This window comes from Bos indicus, chromosome 1, assembly GCF_029378745.1.
Source record: "Bos indicus isolate NIAB-ARS_2022 breed Sahiwal x Tharparkar chromosome 1, NIAB-ARS_B.indTharparkar_mat_pri_1.0, whole genome shotgun sequence".
In the NCBI taxonomy this organism is placed as follows: domain Eukaryota; kingdom Metazoa; phylum Chordata; class Mammalia; order Artiodactyla; family Bovidae; genus Bos; species Bos indicus.
Window position 1 is genome coordinate 70,512,546 of NC_091760.1, and position 16,060 is coordinate 70,528,605.

The 16,060-nt window shown below is 34.1% G+C and overlaps 1 protein-coding gene across 2 annotated transcripts in view; it reads right to left on the bottom strand.

Annotated features, from left to right (window-relative positions):
• Positions 1 to 49: 49 nt before the first annotated feature.
• SNX4 (sorting nexin 4) overlaps positions 50 to 16,060 on the bottom strand; it is a 53,114-nt gene continuing 37,103 nt past the window's right edge. For both annotated transcript variants that reach the window (XM_019956972.2, XM_070788825.1), the window contains exons 8-14: positions 14,642 to 14,703; positions 10,982 to 11,047; positions 7,698 to 7,787; positions 6,076 to 6,175; positions 4,217 to 4,362; positions 2,859 to 2,973; positions 50 to 1,205 (exon numbers count right to left, since the gene is read on the bottom strand). In XM_019956972.2, the coding sequence (XP_019812531.1) occupies positions 1,158 to 1,205; positions 2,859 to 2,973; positions 4,217 to 4,362; positions 6,076 to 6,175; positions 7,698 to 7,787; positions 10,982 to 11,047; positions 14,642 to 14,703 (627 nt within the window). In that variant the 3' untranslated portion in view covers positions 50 to 1,157. The remainder of the gene's footprint in view (positions 1,206 to 2,858; positions 2,974 to 4,216; positions 4,363 to 6,075; positions 6,176 to 7,697; positions 7,788 to 10,981; positions 11,048 to 14,641; positions 14,704 to 16,060) is intronic.

Below are 16,060 nucleotides of genomic sequence, written 5' to 3' on the forward strand. Positions count from 1 at the left end.
ATCAGATACTAATAGATATAGACCACTTTGTTAAATAACAAAAATCATATGAAAATCAACACAGTACTTCATTTATTTACTGTATAAGTCTGGCAAACAGCACAAAAATTCAGCAACATTTCAAACATGTAAAAAAGTCAAATGTTGAACAGTACTGAAAAAATTTTTTTACATAATTAGTAATAATGAGTACACATGTAGAGTTCTGCAAAGCTAGCAAATTCCAAGGGTGCTTGGCTTCTGAACATACACCACAAAAACACATACACAAAAGCAATATAATTTATCTTTATAAAAATTACAGCCAAGCAATAAAAAAGGATGATAATAATGAAGATACCAATACATATGTTCACTACATATATCTTATACATTGAAATGCTACATCTTGTACCCTGAAATGTCATGTATAGAGAGCCAAGCAGAGTAAATTTAGGCTCATCACTGAGGTTAAGAATTATTTAAGAATTTAATGCTTGTATATGTAACATACTCAAAACTTTCTATATAGCAATTCCTAGATTATAACAATGTATTCCACTGAGAAGTTGAGTCTTCTTTGTTGGCAGTATAAAATTTTTGACCACATCAAAATTCTGGTAAAACACACACTGAAGGCATTGTCTAGTGTATTAATGTTCATGGGCATTAATGAACGTAGGAGAAATTCTTAGATTTCACACTAAATTTCAGCTGAGCTTTGTCAAACCAAACAGCTCAACTGTAAGGCAAGAAAAATTAACCCTCTCTGATAGATTAGTGGGCCTTACCACATAAAGATAAGAATTCAGTCTTAGGGAAAGACTCCCTACATAAGCAAATATCAAACAGTGGGCACTGAAATGAACTTCTAGAAATGATCTAACATCTTGATACTCAGACACTGGTTCAGAAGCAACAATCTGTTGGTATATTTTATCTAATTAACATTTTACAATCAGCACCAGTCCCCAAAACCTCAAATTATAATATTTAATCTTCATTAAAATACATCCTTTTGTGCTATATTAATATAACTATTAATATAATCAAATTAAGGAAAGTCGAACTTAACGCAACTTACTATATATTTTTGTGTATGCAGGGTAACAATCTTTTTATTTACTTGTGCTTCTGTTTTGGGGTATTTTGATTGAAGAGAAATTCATTTCACAGGATTACATCTTGCTAAAGCATTCTTTAGCATTGGTCCAAACTTGAATTCCCTTTTAAAACAAACAAACGGAAAAAAAAAAAAAGCCCCCAAAACCTTAAAATGTAATTTTGGAAGGATTTTGAAAGCCCAAGTACTTGGCTTACTGGTATGTTAGATTTCACCTTTCGGAATAATCAATAACTCCAACAAACAGAATACTTTTTCTGGCAATGGCTAATGTAAGTCAAAGTGAAATACTTCTGAAAAAAGTAATAGAATCATTGTATGAGCCTATCTTCAAAAAAGAGACAGAATGCCTACTTCTTTCTGAAAGACTCATTTACTCCTATCATATACTCATATCATTTCTACTTATAAAACAAGTTTTGCAATATCTGAAATGAAAAACTTGATTAGTCTAACAATTAAATATAATTTAATGAACTATTAATTAACCTAATAACCAATATTTTGATAAAAAGTTATAAACTCCCTCTCAATGGTTACAGCAGGCTACTTAGCAAAAACTAACACGTTATTATATACCTAATAGGCTTAAACAAAAACACATGTTTGTAAAAAATGTAACAGTAAAATCTATAAAGTGGTAGAAGGTATGTTTTCAACAAACAAGATATATACATATATATCTCTTGTTTATATATATATATTCTCTAATAACTTCTAATTTATGAAGAATATTTTAATACTTATACATTAAAGTTTATCAATATTTACTGAGGCTTTGAACAATAGGAAAAAAATCAATCTTTTTAGCTTTTTTTCCTCCCTGATGGAGCACAAAAGAAAAACAAAACCGCACAATCCTTTAAAACGTCCCAGATTGCCTTACTAAATGATTTACTGAGATAAAGCATGCTGAATCGCTCAATAAAGTGAGAAGCACTAGAGAAAGGTAAGGCACCAGTACTGACTGGTAATCACACAGGCAGCACTGGGGCTATGAAAATGAGGTTAAGGAAGATTATACATGTTGTTCTTACAACATCGTTTTAGAAAAATTTCCATCACTGCCAAAACACTTATTTTAACCAGAATAAGCCTCAGTGTTCATACCTTATATGATAGGTGTAAGTGACATGTTTATTAATACACACTTTCATGTGTATCTTTTCAAACTCATTTGTATACATCCAATCATTTAAAAAATACACACTTTCCTCTTCCCCACAAAAACAGGATTGCATTATACGCACTAGTGTGTAGCTTGTTTTCTCATCTGCCGTCCTATTAGGACATCTTATTAGGACAGTGCATGTGAGATCCATCTTATTAGGACAGTGCATGTGAGATCCATCTTGTCTTTTCTAACAATGAATACTCCATTAGCTACTACTTTATCCAGGCCCTAACGTTTAGACCATTTTCCAATGAAAGTATGTATCGCTATTAGGAATGGTATTTTACTGCCCTGTTCAAGAATATCACATAACCATATAATGCTTTTAGTACATATTTTCAAATACAAGTAATAAATAGGGCATACAAATTTGAAACTTCAGATGAGTGGAGACTTGGTAATTAAGATTCTGATTATGACATTTCTTTCAAAATTAAGTAGAGAAACTGGGAAACATTCTGGAAAAGAATGGACTTTAAAAATGAAAATGATATATACTTTGTTCCAAATAAGAAACTGATTTTAAAGAAATTTGCCAGCACTTCTGAATATACTGGTACCTTCACTGAAACCAAAACCTACCTTTTTGCACATACTGATCTGCATGACTGCGTAGCTTATGAGGGCCTCCTTTAAATCATGGTTCTTTTGTTCTTTGAAGCGTTCAATATCAGCCCAAGCATTTCTGACAAACTCTCTGAAATAAAGGGTATAGTCATCATTATTATTCGTATTTAAATTAAGTAAACTATATATTAATTCAAATAAACACTTCTCATCTGAGTTGGGTTTTTGTCTATAAAGTGAGAGAAAAAGCAGACAGTCATACACTCTTCTATAATTTAATAGTCTCTTTTACCACAAATTCCAGCTTCAAATTATTCCTATAAAAAAGATGTAAATGGCTCCTTGAACCAACTTATAAGCCAACAGATGCCACATGAACTTACCTGCCTGGAGTCACTGCAAAACACACAGTCTTTTCAACAAGATGGATTACGTATTACATTTATCATGTATTTACTTTAAATGAGAACTAAAGTTTTAAAAATTCTGAGAGCCACTTGTCTTTTTAACTCTGTTCTTGAGTTTATAAGCCAACAGATGCCACATGAACTTACCTGCCTGGAGTCACTGCAAAACACACAGTCTTTTCAACAAGATGGATTACGTATTACATTTATCATGTATTTACTTTAAATGAGAACTAAAGTTTTAAAAATTCTGAGAGCCACTTGTCTTTTTAACTCTGTTCTTGAGTTTACTTTGACTTACTTGACACCAGCAGTTTCAAAAATTAACAAAACCACCTCCAAATCAGTGAAACTCTTGGTCTGCCTTGATTTACTCAACAACTATCAGACAAAAACAACATGAAAAATGGGCCCAGAAGTAATGGCAGATCTCTGAGAACTGAATTTCTAAAAATATTTATGGAATAATTATATTCTAAGCCATATGCAAGGTGCTGGGACACAAAGATGAAGAAGACACAATCACTGACTTTGAAGGGTTCGTATAGCCAGAGACAGTCACACTGTACAAACTGCCACGGGATAAGGGTATGAACCAAGTGCTGTGACAGCCTGTGAGAAGGCTTAACAAAGGAAGCAGTTCAAGAGCTGGGCATTGCAGAATGATCAGGCTTTTAACTGACAGAAAAGAGCAGAGGAAATATGCAAAGGATAGAAATCATGTAAAGTGCAAAAAAATAATATTATGAAGTTTAAACACTTCCTTCTTCCTCTTTCCCCCAACACTAACACAAATCCTTCTATGTAACATGATTTTTGATTACTCAAGTTTCTTAGGAATATTCAATCACTGTATTTTAGAAGATGAGGCTACATCCAGGGACACTGATGAAGCTAGGAATGGTTATAAGCCACCTGCCACAGAGCCTATAAGTCTAGCCATGTTAAACACCCCAGCATTTTTACCTGCCTTCCAGATTTTTAGACTTAAGTTGTTGTTCTCCTTCCTTTATTTGTTCTTCTAGCATCTTTATTCTGGCTTCTCTCTGCTCTGGAGTTTCTTGACCGAAGAGCTTGGTAGTCATTCCCTTCAAAGAAAATGTTCTCACAGTCTAAGATGAAACAGAAACAGATGAATGGATAAATAACATCTGTACACTGAATATTTTTCAGTCTTAAAAAGGAAGAAAATTCTGACACACGATCCAATATGGATGAACCTTGAGGACACTGTGCTAAGTAAAATAAGCCAGTCACAAAAAGACAAATACAGTACAAGTCTTCTTACATGAAATATCCAGAGTAGTGTAACTTACAGAGACAGAAAGTGGAATGGTGACTGCCAAGGGCTAGGTAAAGAGGGAAATTAATAGTTGATATTTAGTAAGTATAGAGTTTCAATTTTGCAAGATGAAGAGTTCTGCAGGTTGGCTGCACAACCATATGAATGAACTTACTACTACTGAACTTGAAAAATGGTTAAAATAATAAATGCTATGTTCTGTATATTTTATCACAATTTTTTTTTTAAAGAGGAAATAGCCATTTCCCCCTAACTCAGACAGAAGACCACAAACCATACAACCAGGGGGCTACTATTAAGGCTTATGATACTAGAGATGCTGAAGAATCGAAAAAGGAAAAATTTTAACTGAGCTTCTTCATCATATGGAAAACTTCCAGGTGAAATACTAGGCAAGTTATTTATGTCAGGAGTCATATTCTTTCAATTACTCTGTGATCATAAAAAATGGATAAAATTCAACAGGCAACAATGAAAATAAACCAAACTGAAAAAACCATTTAAAATCTGCATAACTCACACTAAAACTTGGTTATCTATTAATAAAACAGAATGCCTACACCCAAGCCTCAAACTTCACCATCTCCTCACTCTCTGGAGTTTACTGAAGAAAATGCTTTTCCCTGCACATGCAGGAGTAGAGGACCAAGCTCCCTGAAAATGGACTGGAAATTTCCCCTGGATTTTAAAAATAAATCAAGCCAGTGCGTACCTGCTTCATGGTGAAAGGTCTTTCCCCACCTATCTTTATGTGGGTAACCCACAAGCACTTTTAAAAGTACAGGACTTGTTAACTATGAGATGACTTATAAGCAGTGGCACTGTCACGGCCTCATTACTTCCAGATTGTGTGCCCTCACCACGACAGCTTATTTATTCCAATGAAACAGCTGGACAGTAGAAAGCTGATTATAAAAATGATCTAAGTCTAATACAGTAAGATACAAAATTTTGTTCACAAGTACTCACTGTAAGGATTCAAGAATAAAGTACACAAAAAGCTCTCTGTTAGGAGAGAGGCAATGATTCTAACAGGGCAGTTTTTCAAGTTAACTAAAATTTCTATAATGTAAGTGATAAAATTAAATCTTGCAAAGGTCATTATTTCAATCCCAAAGAATAATTTTTTTTTCACTTAGACTTAATCAGAAAAGAGATGGTTCTTATTATACAGTGCAATTTGGCAAAATTTCTTATAACACTATATATGTTTTAATGGCTTACATTTTTTTTAAGACTTAATTTTTTAATTTAATTTTTGGCCACCACCATGCAGCATATGGGACCTTAGTTCCCTGACCAGGGATTGAACTCGTGCTCCCTGCAATGAAAGCACGTAGTCTTAACCACTGGACCATCAGGGAAGCCCCTAGTGGCTTATATCTTTTTATGTCAAGATCACAACCAAAAGAATTATACAGTTGTCCACAAATTACTCCCCTTGAAAAGCTACAGGCATCCTGCAGCCCATTTCACTTAAGGGTCATTATAATACCAAAGACCCAAACAGAAAACAGCTCACCCCAGTTGCCAGTTCCTCACACTGCTGCTTCTTGGATGCTAGGTCCTGAGCAGCCATCTCCAAGTCATACTGCATAAGTTCATGTTTCCTGCACACAGCCCTAGGAGAAAAAAAGTGCTGCCATTTAATTTTTGTGGCCTCTCTAATTATTAACATGTTAAATTTTTCCTCAGCGGGTATAGTGGAGGCATTCATATCTTACTATGGTCAGAACTTTTATATCTAGAAATTTTAAGCTTACAATGTAGTACCCCAATATTAAAAATTTAATCTAGCAGAACCTAAGCATAAATACTTTATATTTTAAATCAAAAAAGGTTGTTTTCCAGATACTTGCAAAAGTTTTTTCAATAAACATACTGTTATCACATACATTTTTTAAAAAAGCTTTTTTTGTACAGCACTGGAATTAATGCTATAATCTCACATAACAACTGAGTATTATTTAAAAAGATTATCTCAAAATTTTCTACTTAGAAATGTCTATTAGTTTTTATTATCATAAAAGTAATCCATGCTTACTAAAAAAAAAAAGATTCTAATACAGGAATGTACTAAATAAGTTTTAAAAACACTTTCTTCTCCATAGTTCTACAATCCAGACACAATTCATATTAATAGATGGTATATATTGTTCTAGACTTTAGCTAGGCATTTCTGAACTATATACCAAAGACACGTTTCTTTATCAATATACATTCATCTTTTCTATAATCTTTAAGAGTTGCAAAGAGTTCCATTGTGTTGAGCAACCTTCCTTTGGTAAGTTACTTGAAAAAGCTTGGTGTGACCTCTACTACTCAAAGCTCTAGAAGGAAAAATGCTAACAATGTGATGTTTTCATCCCAGCTACTGAACAGCCAAAGGAATACTGCTCTTCTGTTTTATTAACAGAATTCTTATACTGATTTTAAAAGTGACAGGAAAATGATTCATTTTTCTAAACTGGAATATCTCCCAGAGAATTCTGCTTGGCCCTGTAGGAGATACCATAAAAACAGAAGACAAAGTCCTAACATTAAGAAATTTTACAACCTTACTAAGGAGATAAAATATGCAGGTATGGAAAATCACAGAATTTAAAGGTAATATACAATTTAATGACAGATCATAACAACACACACTCAATGTGTACTCTGCTTCCAATCTCCAAGAAAAAAGCAGAAACAACAACATACAGACAGACTTGAAGTCAGAGACTAAAAGGTTTTATCAATATAATGTTTCAAATATAGTGGAAGTGTTAGTCGCTTAGTCATGTCCGACTCTTTGTGACCCCGTGGACTGTAGCCCTCCAGGCTCCTCTGTCCATGGGATTCTCCAGGGAAGAATACTGGTAGGTTGCCATTTCCTTCTACAGGGTATCTTTCCAACCCAGAGATCAAACCCAGGTCTCCTGCATTGCAGGCAGACTCTTTACCATCTGAGCCACCAGGGATCAGGGTCGTCTTAAATTCCTATGTCTAGCACTCTGCAACAGATAGGAATACAGTGAGATCTCATTCAATATCTAGGGGAAGGGATTCATTTAAAAATCATCTTATTCTCTTTATTTTAGAGTAACAGATGAAGAGAGTGTTGACCAGCCATAGGACTGCATCTGGAACATGTATTATACTTACCGCAATGCTTCTGCATAAAAAAGATACTCCTTTAACTGATCTGCATAATGTTCTTCATCTTCCAAAATATCATCAATAGAAGATGCATACCTGTTTAAAAAATAACGTATATAGTGACTCTTATCAAGACACAAAATATTAATATTCTAAAGGGCTATTCAAAGCATGGTCCACTGACCACTTGCTACCCATGAATGACTGACCAAAATACAGACAATGAGAATAAGTTTGTGTCTGTTAATCCCACACTCCTAATTTATCCCACCCCCAAAGAGCAATCCTTAATTACCATGACAATTCTACTGAATTTTACCAAAATGTGTTTAGCAAGGTCTTGGATATAAAAAAAACAAACAAAAAAATGGTCCTTCTTAAGGTAGCTTAATAAGCACTGTAGTATCTTTTGTTAAATATAGCACAGTGCCCCAGTATAGCACAGGGCACTATATTTAGTATCTTGTAATAACCTATAATGGAAAATTTGAAAGAAATAAATATATAACTGAATCATTTTGCTATATACCTGAAACTAACATAGTATTGCAAATCAACTACATAAAGTATAAAAATATACTTTATGCCTCCAAGCCTGCTTCATGTAGTTAAGTAAACAAGTTTACTGAATTAAAAAATAAACAAAAAATCTAAGTTACTGCTCACTGAAAAGGGATGTGCTTATAGTATTTATGAAAGTAGGCAAAATACATATTCTGTAAATATAAATTTACATTTGTGAGAGTGTGGACTTTGTCCTATGTGACTGAAAAATGGCTTGAGAATCATTGTTAAGAGTAGGAAAAACTCTGTAGTTCATAAATCTACGATTCTGGAAAAGTTAATGTTAAGAAAACAAAAAAGGTAAGTGGCTGCTTGGTTGAAGATTGGAAACACAGTGTGGAGAAAGGGGTAAGTGGTAAAGATGTTTTAGGTATTAGTACTAAAATTAATTTTATTTAACGTTTACATAAACCAAGTGAAGGGATAATCCCAAATTCCTGCAAATACTGAGACTGTCCTGTCAACAGAATGCATGAAGACAACAAAATAGTTGAAAAGCAGCTGGTCAGCTTAAATAATCCAAAGAAAAATGATATTTAAATAAAATAATATTTTTGTCTTTTTATTGGTCAGTTGTAGGAGCTCTTTATATATTTGGGTTGGAAATGTTTACTCCCGGTCTGTGGCTTGCCTCTTCACCATCTTAATGGGGTGTGTTTTTTCGTGTGTGGTAAAACGTAACGTAAAATTCACCTTTTTAACAATTTATTGGTGTATACAGTTCAGTGGCTTCAAGTACTTTCATGGTGTTGTGCAACCATTACCACCATTCATCTCCAGAACTTATCTTCCCCAACTGACTCTGTACTCCTACATTCCTTCCACTTACAAAGGAAATCTTTTGATAAGCTAAATTTTTAAATTTTTTTTGTTTTTTGGCACAGCATGTTAGGTAGTAGTTCCCTACCGAGGGCTCAAACCAATGCTCCCTGCAATGCAAGCATGGCATCTTTACTGCTGGACCACCAGGGAGATCCCAAAATTTCTAATTTTGAAGAACAATTTATCATTTTTAAAATACTTTTTTTCCTTTCATGTCCTTTAAAAAAAATCTTTTGCTTACTCGAAGGCTGCTAAAATATTCTATTTCCTACTAAAAGCTATAGTTTAAGGTTTTATATTGATGTATGTCATCCAAACTGAATTAGCTTTTATGTACGATGTGAGATATGGCTCAAGGTTCCTTTTTTTTTAATGATTCACTTTTTTAAAAAATTACTTATTTTCCACGGAAAAAATAAAATTTATACAGAAAAAATCCTGTTAACTGCAAATAAAGACAGTTTTCCATCTTCCTTTCTATGCTGGGTCTTTGTTGCTGCATGGGCTTTTCTCTAGTTGCAGAGAGCAGGGGCTACTCTCTAGTGGCAGTGCATGGGCTTCCCGTTGCAGTGGCCTCTCTTGTTGCAGAGCATATGCTGGGCTCTAGGGAATGCACATTTTGGGAGCTGCAGTACGTCAGCTAAGAAGTTGCGGCTCCTGGGCTCTAGAGCACAGGCTCAATAGTTGTGGCACAGGGGCTTAGCTGCCATATGGCATGTGGGCTATTCCAGGAGCAGGAATTGAACCTGTGGCTCCTACACTGTCAGGAGGATTCTCTACTACTGGGCCAAAAGGGAAGTCCTCAAGGTTCAGGAGGTTTTTTCCCATGAAGATATCCAGTTATTCCAGAACCATTTCTTGAAATGAGCTATGTAAATGTGCATCTATTTCTGAATTCTATCCTATTCCATGGATCTATCTCAATATCTCCTGATAACTGTAGCTCTATAGTAAGTCTTGAAATCAGGTAATATGTTCAACTTTGTCCTTTTTTTCAAGATTGTTCTGACTACTTCATGTTCTTTGAATTTCTATATACATTTTTGAATCAGCTTATCAATTTCTATTAAAAATCTCGAGGTTTGATTGGGACTGTCATTTAGGAAGAATGCTCATATTAACACTACTGAGTCTTCCAAGCTATGAACATGGTTTAATCTCACCTTTTATTTAGGTACTTAGTTTCTCTTAGCAATGTTTATATATAAAGTTTTCAGTGTAGAGGTCTTTCACACTATTATAAACAGCATTTTCAAGCTTTTATTTTCTAATTTTACTAGTATGAAAAAACGGTTTTTTTATATATGCATTATGTATCATGCATTCTCATTAAACTCAATTGTTAGTTCTATAGTATTTTTGGCTGATTCTTTATTTTCTACAGAAAAATCCTGTTAACTGCCAATAAAGATAGGACAGTTTTCCTTCTTCCTTTCTAAGACATGTGCCATTTATTTGATCTTCTTGCCTTACTGCGCTGACCGGGACCTCTACTACCACTTCTACCAGTAGTGGTGGAGCAAACAGTCTTGCCTTATTCCTGATTTTAGGAGAAAACATTAATATTTCACTATTAAGTACAGTATTAGGTGTATGTTTTACATTGAGGAAATTCTTTACATTCCTAGTTTGATGAAAATTTTTACTGTGAATAGATGGTAAAATGCTTTCGATATACACAGAAATGAACATCTGGATTTTCTTCTCTGTTCTGGCAATATGTGAACTGAACTGAAAGATTTTTGAATGTTAATCTTGCATTCCTGAGATTAACTTCTTTAAGTCAAATCTGTATACAGAGAGCACAATACAAATGCCAGCAAACTTTTTAAAACAGAAGAATCACTAACACTTTCACACTAAATGTCACCTCCAGTTCTACCTTAAATTCTCTGGGTACTTACACATCCATATGATGACCAGCACTCTGCAGTCCATCACCCATTTCTTTTTCTATGGCACTCCACTCACTATGAAGAAAGAGATAAAACCAAAACCATCATGAATTATATACGAAATATTATTAAACAGAATCTTTTACATTTTTTTCCTAGTTAGCTTTTAAACAGTATGATATCTATTTTATTTTTTTCTTGATGATTTATTTTCTGTGACTCAAATATGCTCCTTTCCCCTGAAGTTTAACAACTAAATGCAAATGAAGGCTTTAAAAATGCTAATTCAAAAGTTCATATCTGCTGTTAAGTACAAAGTTAGTATCATACAAAACAGTTTCTGCTTATAAACAGCTTTCTCAGCTACAGAGCCTATGTAAATCAACCGTGGAGAATGCTTGTCTTGCTCTTGAATGACTTAATCAGAATTTCTAGGATAGAGCTGAGGCACGTATATTTTTAAACTCTACATGACTGACTGTGATAACCACACATGATTACATATCACTATCTTAACAGGTAACAGAAAAAGACAATTGTACAGAAATACTGGGTGTACCATAAAACTTCAGTAACTTGTACTAAAGTTGCACAACAAAGTCTACCGGAACTACAGATCATTTTGTTACCATTTCAGGGAAATTCCTGAAATAAAAATTCCTTTTTATGGAAGATGTATACATTATAATAAAGGGGGGAATAGATCTATAATCTTAAATACTAAGAGATGACATAATTTGATATATTTTCTTCCAGTTATTTTTACTTATTGTAATATGGCGGAGATCATGTAGTATATGCACCTTTGTACCATGTTTTTTCTTGTTAACAGTATTTCCCCACATTATTAAAATAATTTGTTCCCAGCATTGTTTCAGTGGCAACTCTTAATTTTTTTAACCATTTTCTGAACCATTCAAGATTGTTTCCAATTTTTCTGCTATGTAAAGAATGTATAATAAACACCTTCAACTGCAAAATATCATAAAAAGAAAAATTAAAACACTATGATTCTGTTAATCTGTGCTCTTTATAAACTGTTCTTGAAATATCAAGATTATATGCTTATAATACTAGAAGGGAAAACCCTCACATGGTTTTTAAAATTGTCAAGGAAGGAAAACAAACATAAATAAACATATCTGCTTCTGATAATTTTTACTCATGTGTATTCTCAAAATAGTAATAGCAACAGTTAATCTTTTTTTAGTGCTGGCTGTTTACAAAATGACTCTTTTTTTTTTTTTGGCTGTGCTACGTCTGAACACTAATATTCAAATAAATTTCAGATGAATCAAAAATTTCCAGAACCACAAAAATATAGAATAAATTAAAAATATATGCTTTATTATTCAAAAACTAATCACTTGCATGTCAACTGAATTTAATAGATTGAATATTTTTGTATATTAAAAGCCACATAAGTCAAGAGACATATGACAAAGTGGGGGAAAAGTTGCAATCCATTTCACAAACGTCTAATATTCCTAAAAGATAAACAACTCCTGCAAATCAATTAAGAAACCAGACTACCAGCCCAGTAGGAAAAAATGGCCAAAGATACATACAGACAGTTTATAAGATTAAAAAAATAAAATAGAGGCTATTAATCATCAGGAAAACAGTTTAACTTCATCCATAATTAGAGTAATATAAATTATAACTACAGTGAGAAGGCATTTTTCACCATCAGGCTGATAAAGACGAAAGTTCACTAAAAATTGTTTGGGTGAGGATCTGAGGAAACAGACATTAACATTTTGATGATGGGAGCTGAATATCTTCCATACAGGGAAATCTGGCAATATCTACCAACTCAATTATCCTTAGATGCAGTAACAACATTTGTAGAATTTTATCCTACATATATGGACTTCCCTGGTGGCTCAGACGGTTAAGTGTCTGTCTACAATGTGGAAGACCCAGGTTCGATCCCTGGGTCAGGAAGTTCCCTGGAGAAGGAAATGGCAATCCACTTCAGTACTATTGCCTGGAAAATCACATGGATAGAGGAGCCTGGTAGGCTACAGTCCATGGGGTCGCAAAGAGTTGGACACGACTGAGCGATCTTCACCGTTCACCGTGTCCTACATATATACTCAATCATGTGTGAAATGACATGAACATGAACATTAATTAAAGCATTGAATGCAACAGCAGATTAGAAATAATTATCAAGAAGAAACTGGTTAAATAAATTATGATGCTTCAGCTCAATAAAGCCCAATACAGTTATTTGCTGATAACAATATATTTAGGATAGCAGTTTTTAAGTTAAAAAGAGCAAAATAAAAGAAGTGAACATTTACATGTTTAAAAAAGGTGGGGGGAGGGAGGGAGTAGAATGCATTCGTTTGTGTGTTAATATACATTGACGGGCTTCCCTGGTGGCTCAGAGGTTTAAGTGTCTGCCTCCAATGCTGGAGACCCAGGTTCAATCCCTGGGTTGGGAAGATCCCCTGGAGAAGGAAATGGCACCCTACTCCAGTACTCTTGCCTGGAGAATCCCATGGACGGAGGAGCCTGGTAGGCTACAGTCCGCAGGGTCGCAAAGAGTCTGACACAACTGAGCAACCTCACTTTCACTTTATACATTGACAGTGCTACAATACATTTTACTGGAAGGATACACAAGTAACTTAGAAACTGCTAGTAGTTGCCTCAGAGGAGGAAACCTGGGTGGTTGGCAGGCAGGAGGAGCAAAGAGACTTTTCACTATACAAGCTTTTGTTCCTATTGAATTTTGTATTATATGAATATCTTATCTATTCAAATATGTTAAATGAATTATTTTTGACTACTTCAATCAAAAGGACACAACATTAGCAAGGACAGTCTTCTTACAAGGAGATATGGATAATAACTACTAAAATTTCACAACTAAAATAATAAACAAACAAAAATTCACAAAAGAAAAGGCTCAAAAATTACCAATATATGCAAGTTACATACCAAGTAAATATTCTAATTTACACTAATATTACTCCAAGACTGAGAAACCAATCTTGCAAAAGCCTTAGAAATTATAAAATAAAACAAAGGAAGAAAAAAAAGAAAACCACCAATTCAATATGACAGTGACTTAAAAGAAATCTCCTTGGGTATCCTGCCAAGAAAATAAAAGACATTGCTCACTGCTTAAGAGGAGTTTATCTTTTATCTGCTCAATATATTAGACTCCTTTACTATTTTTTATTTAAAAAAAGGCTTTACAATAAAAATTTCGAAGACTTAAAACTCCCTGGCAGTCCAGTGGCTAAGACTCCGCCACTACAGAGAGCATAGGTTCGATCCCTGGTTAGGGAATTAAGAGCTTGCAGGAAAAGTCTGAAAACTACTACTATTGGACAGGATTTAAAAAATAAGCTTTTGGGACTTCCCTGGTGGTCCAGTGGTTAAGAATCTGCCTTTCAACGTACAGAAGGTGGGTTGGATCCCTGGTCAGGGAACTAAGATCCCACATGCTGCAGGGCAACTAAGCCTGCGCGCCACAACTAGAAAGCACATACCTCACAAGGAAGACCCAGCCCAGCACAGAAATTAAATAAATAACAATTAAAAACTATCTTTTGCTTTGCAGACTCATATATATTCAAGAATTACAGTTCTTACGCAAAAAGCTGATTAGAGCTAGTTGTTGTTTATTATAAAAGTTTGTATAATGCATACCTGAAAACTCGCCCATAATTCCCATGTACTTTATATACACCATATAGTCGATCTGCTACTCTCTGGAACAAATATTCAAAAGAAATTGCTATTAGTTATAAACAGTTCACTGTTTATAAGTTAAAAACAGATCACTAAAAATACATTTTATCTTCATTAAAAAATACATATGTATACTTAGTACAACTTGAAAAATACGCCAAAAAAAAAAAAAAAAAAAAAGAGCTTAAATTTTCCAAAGTCTCATCATGGGGGGAAAAAACTAATGATGTCATCATATTTATATTTTCATATATATATATATATATATATATATATGTTTTAATTAACATTTTAAAATTTCCTATACCAAGAGTGCTAATATTTTTATCAAGCAGGTTAATATTATTTTTAATAGACAACAGTTAAAAAAACAGATGCATAAAATTTCACCTAGTGGTATATAAATTATATACGCATTCCTTGTCAGGTACTCAAGTTATCCCTAATTTTTTCAGTATTAAATAAGCATTCTCTGAGAGTACAGCTTTTTCCAAATTTCAGATTACTTCCTTAAGATAAAAGTCCCCAAAGACGGATCTACCAGGGAAGAGGATATAAACATTTTCAATTGTATTATTGATAGTTTTATACATAAACGCTACACACATGCAATATACTTCCTGTGCTACTTTATCAAATTAATGCCTTCTAACCATTTAATAACAGTAGAATTATAGTTTAGCTCACTGAGATTAAAACACATACCACCCCATCATTCACACACATCTTGGAAAAGACAAAAAACACTGTATGTGGTAATCTCCTTTCTCCAAAGTGTTATGGACATGAAACAGAAGACCAGAAGTCAATGTCACATAAAACTCTTTAAAAAAAAATTTCTAGTATTCAATTTCTCAATGAAAATCCTGAAGATGAACTGCCCCTCTAATTCCTTACTCAGTTCAGTTCAGTCGCTCACGCATGTTCGACTCTTTGAGACCCATGAACCACAGTATGCCAGGCCTCCCTGTCCATCATCAACTCGTGGAGTTTACCCAAATTCATGTCCATTGAGTCGGTGATGCCATCCAACCATCTCATCCTCTGTCGTCCCCTTCTCCTCCTGCCCTCAATCTTTCCCAGCATCAGGGTCTTTTCAAATGAGTCAGCTCTTCGCATCAGGTGGCCAAATTCCTTACTCAAATATGAGTAATTTGAGGAAACAGGCATTAGCCATACAATAAATCTTAACCCGTTCAACACTTCAGCTTAAAAGTCAGTAAACTACATTGTAAAACTTGGAACTGGTATAAGAGGATCAGGAAGTGCTTTCCATCTCTCTTTGACCTGCTATGAAGAAACACATGCCTGCTAGATGAGGGGGAGCACACTACCAGTCTGCAGCTGGTTTCTGTGAAGTCTTACTAGAACAGTCTT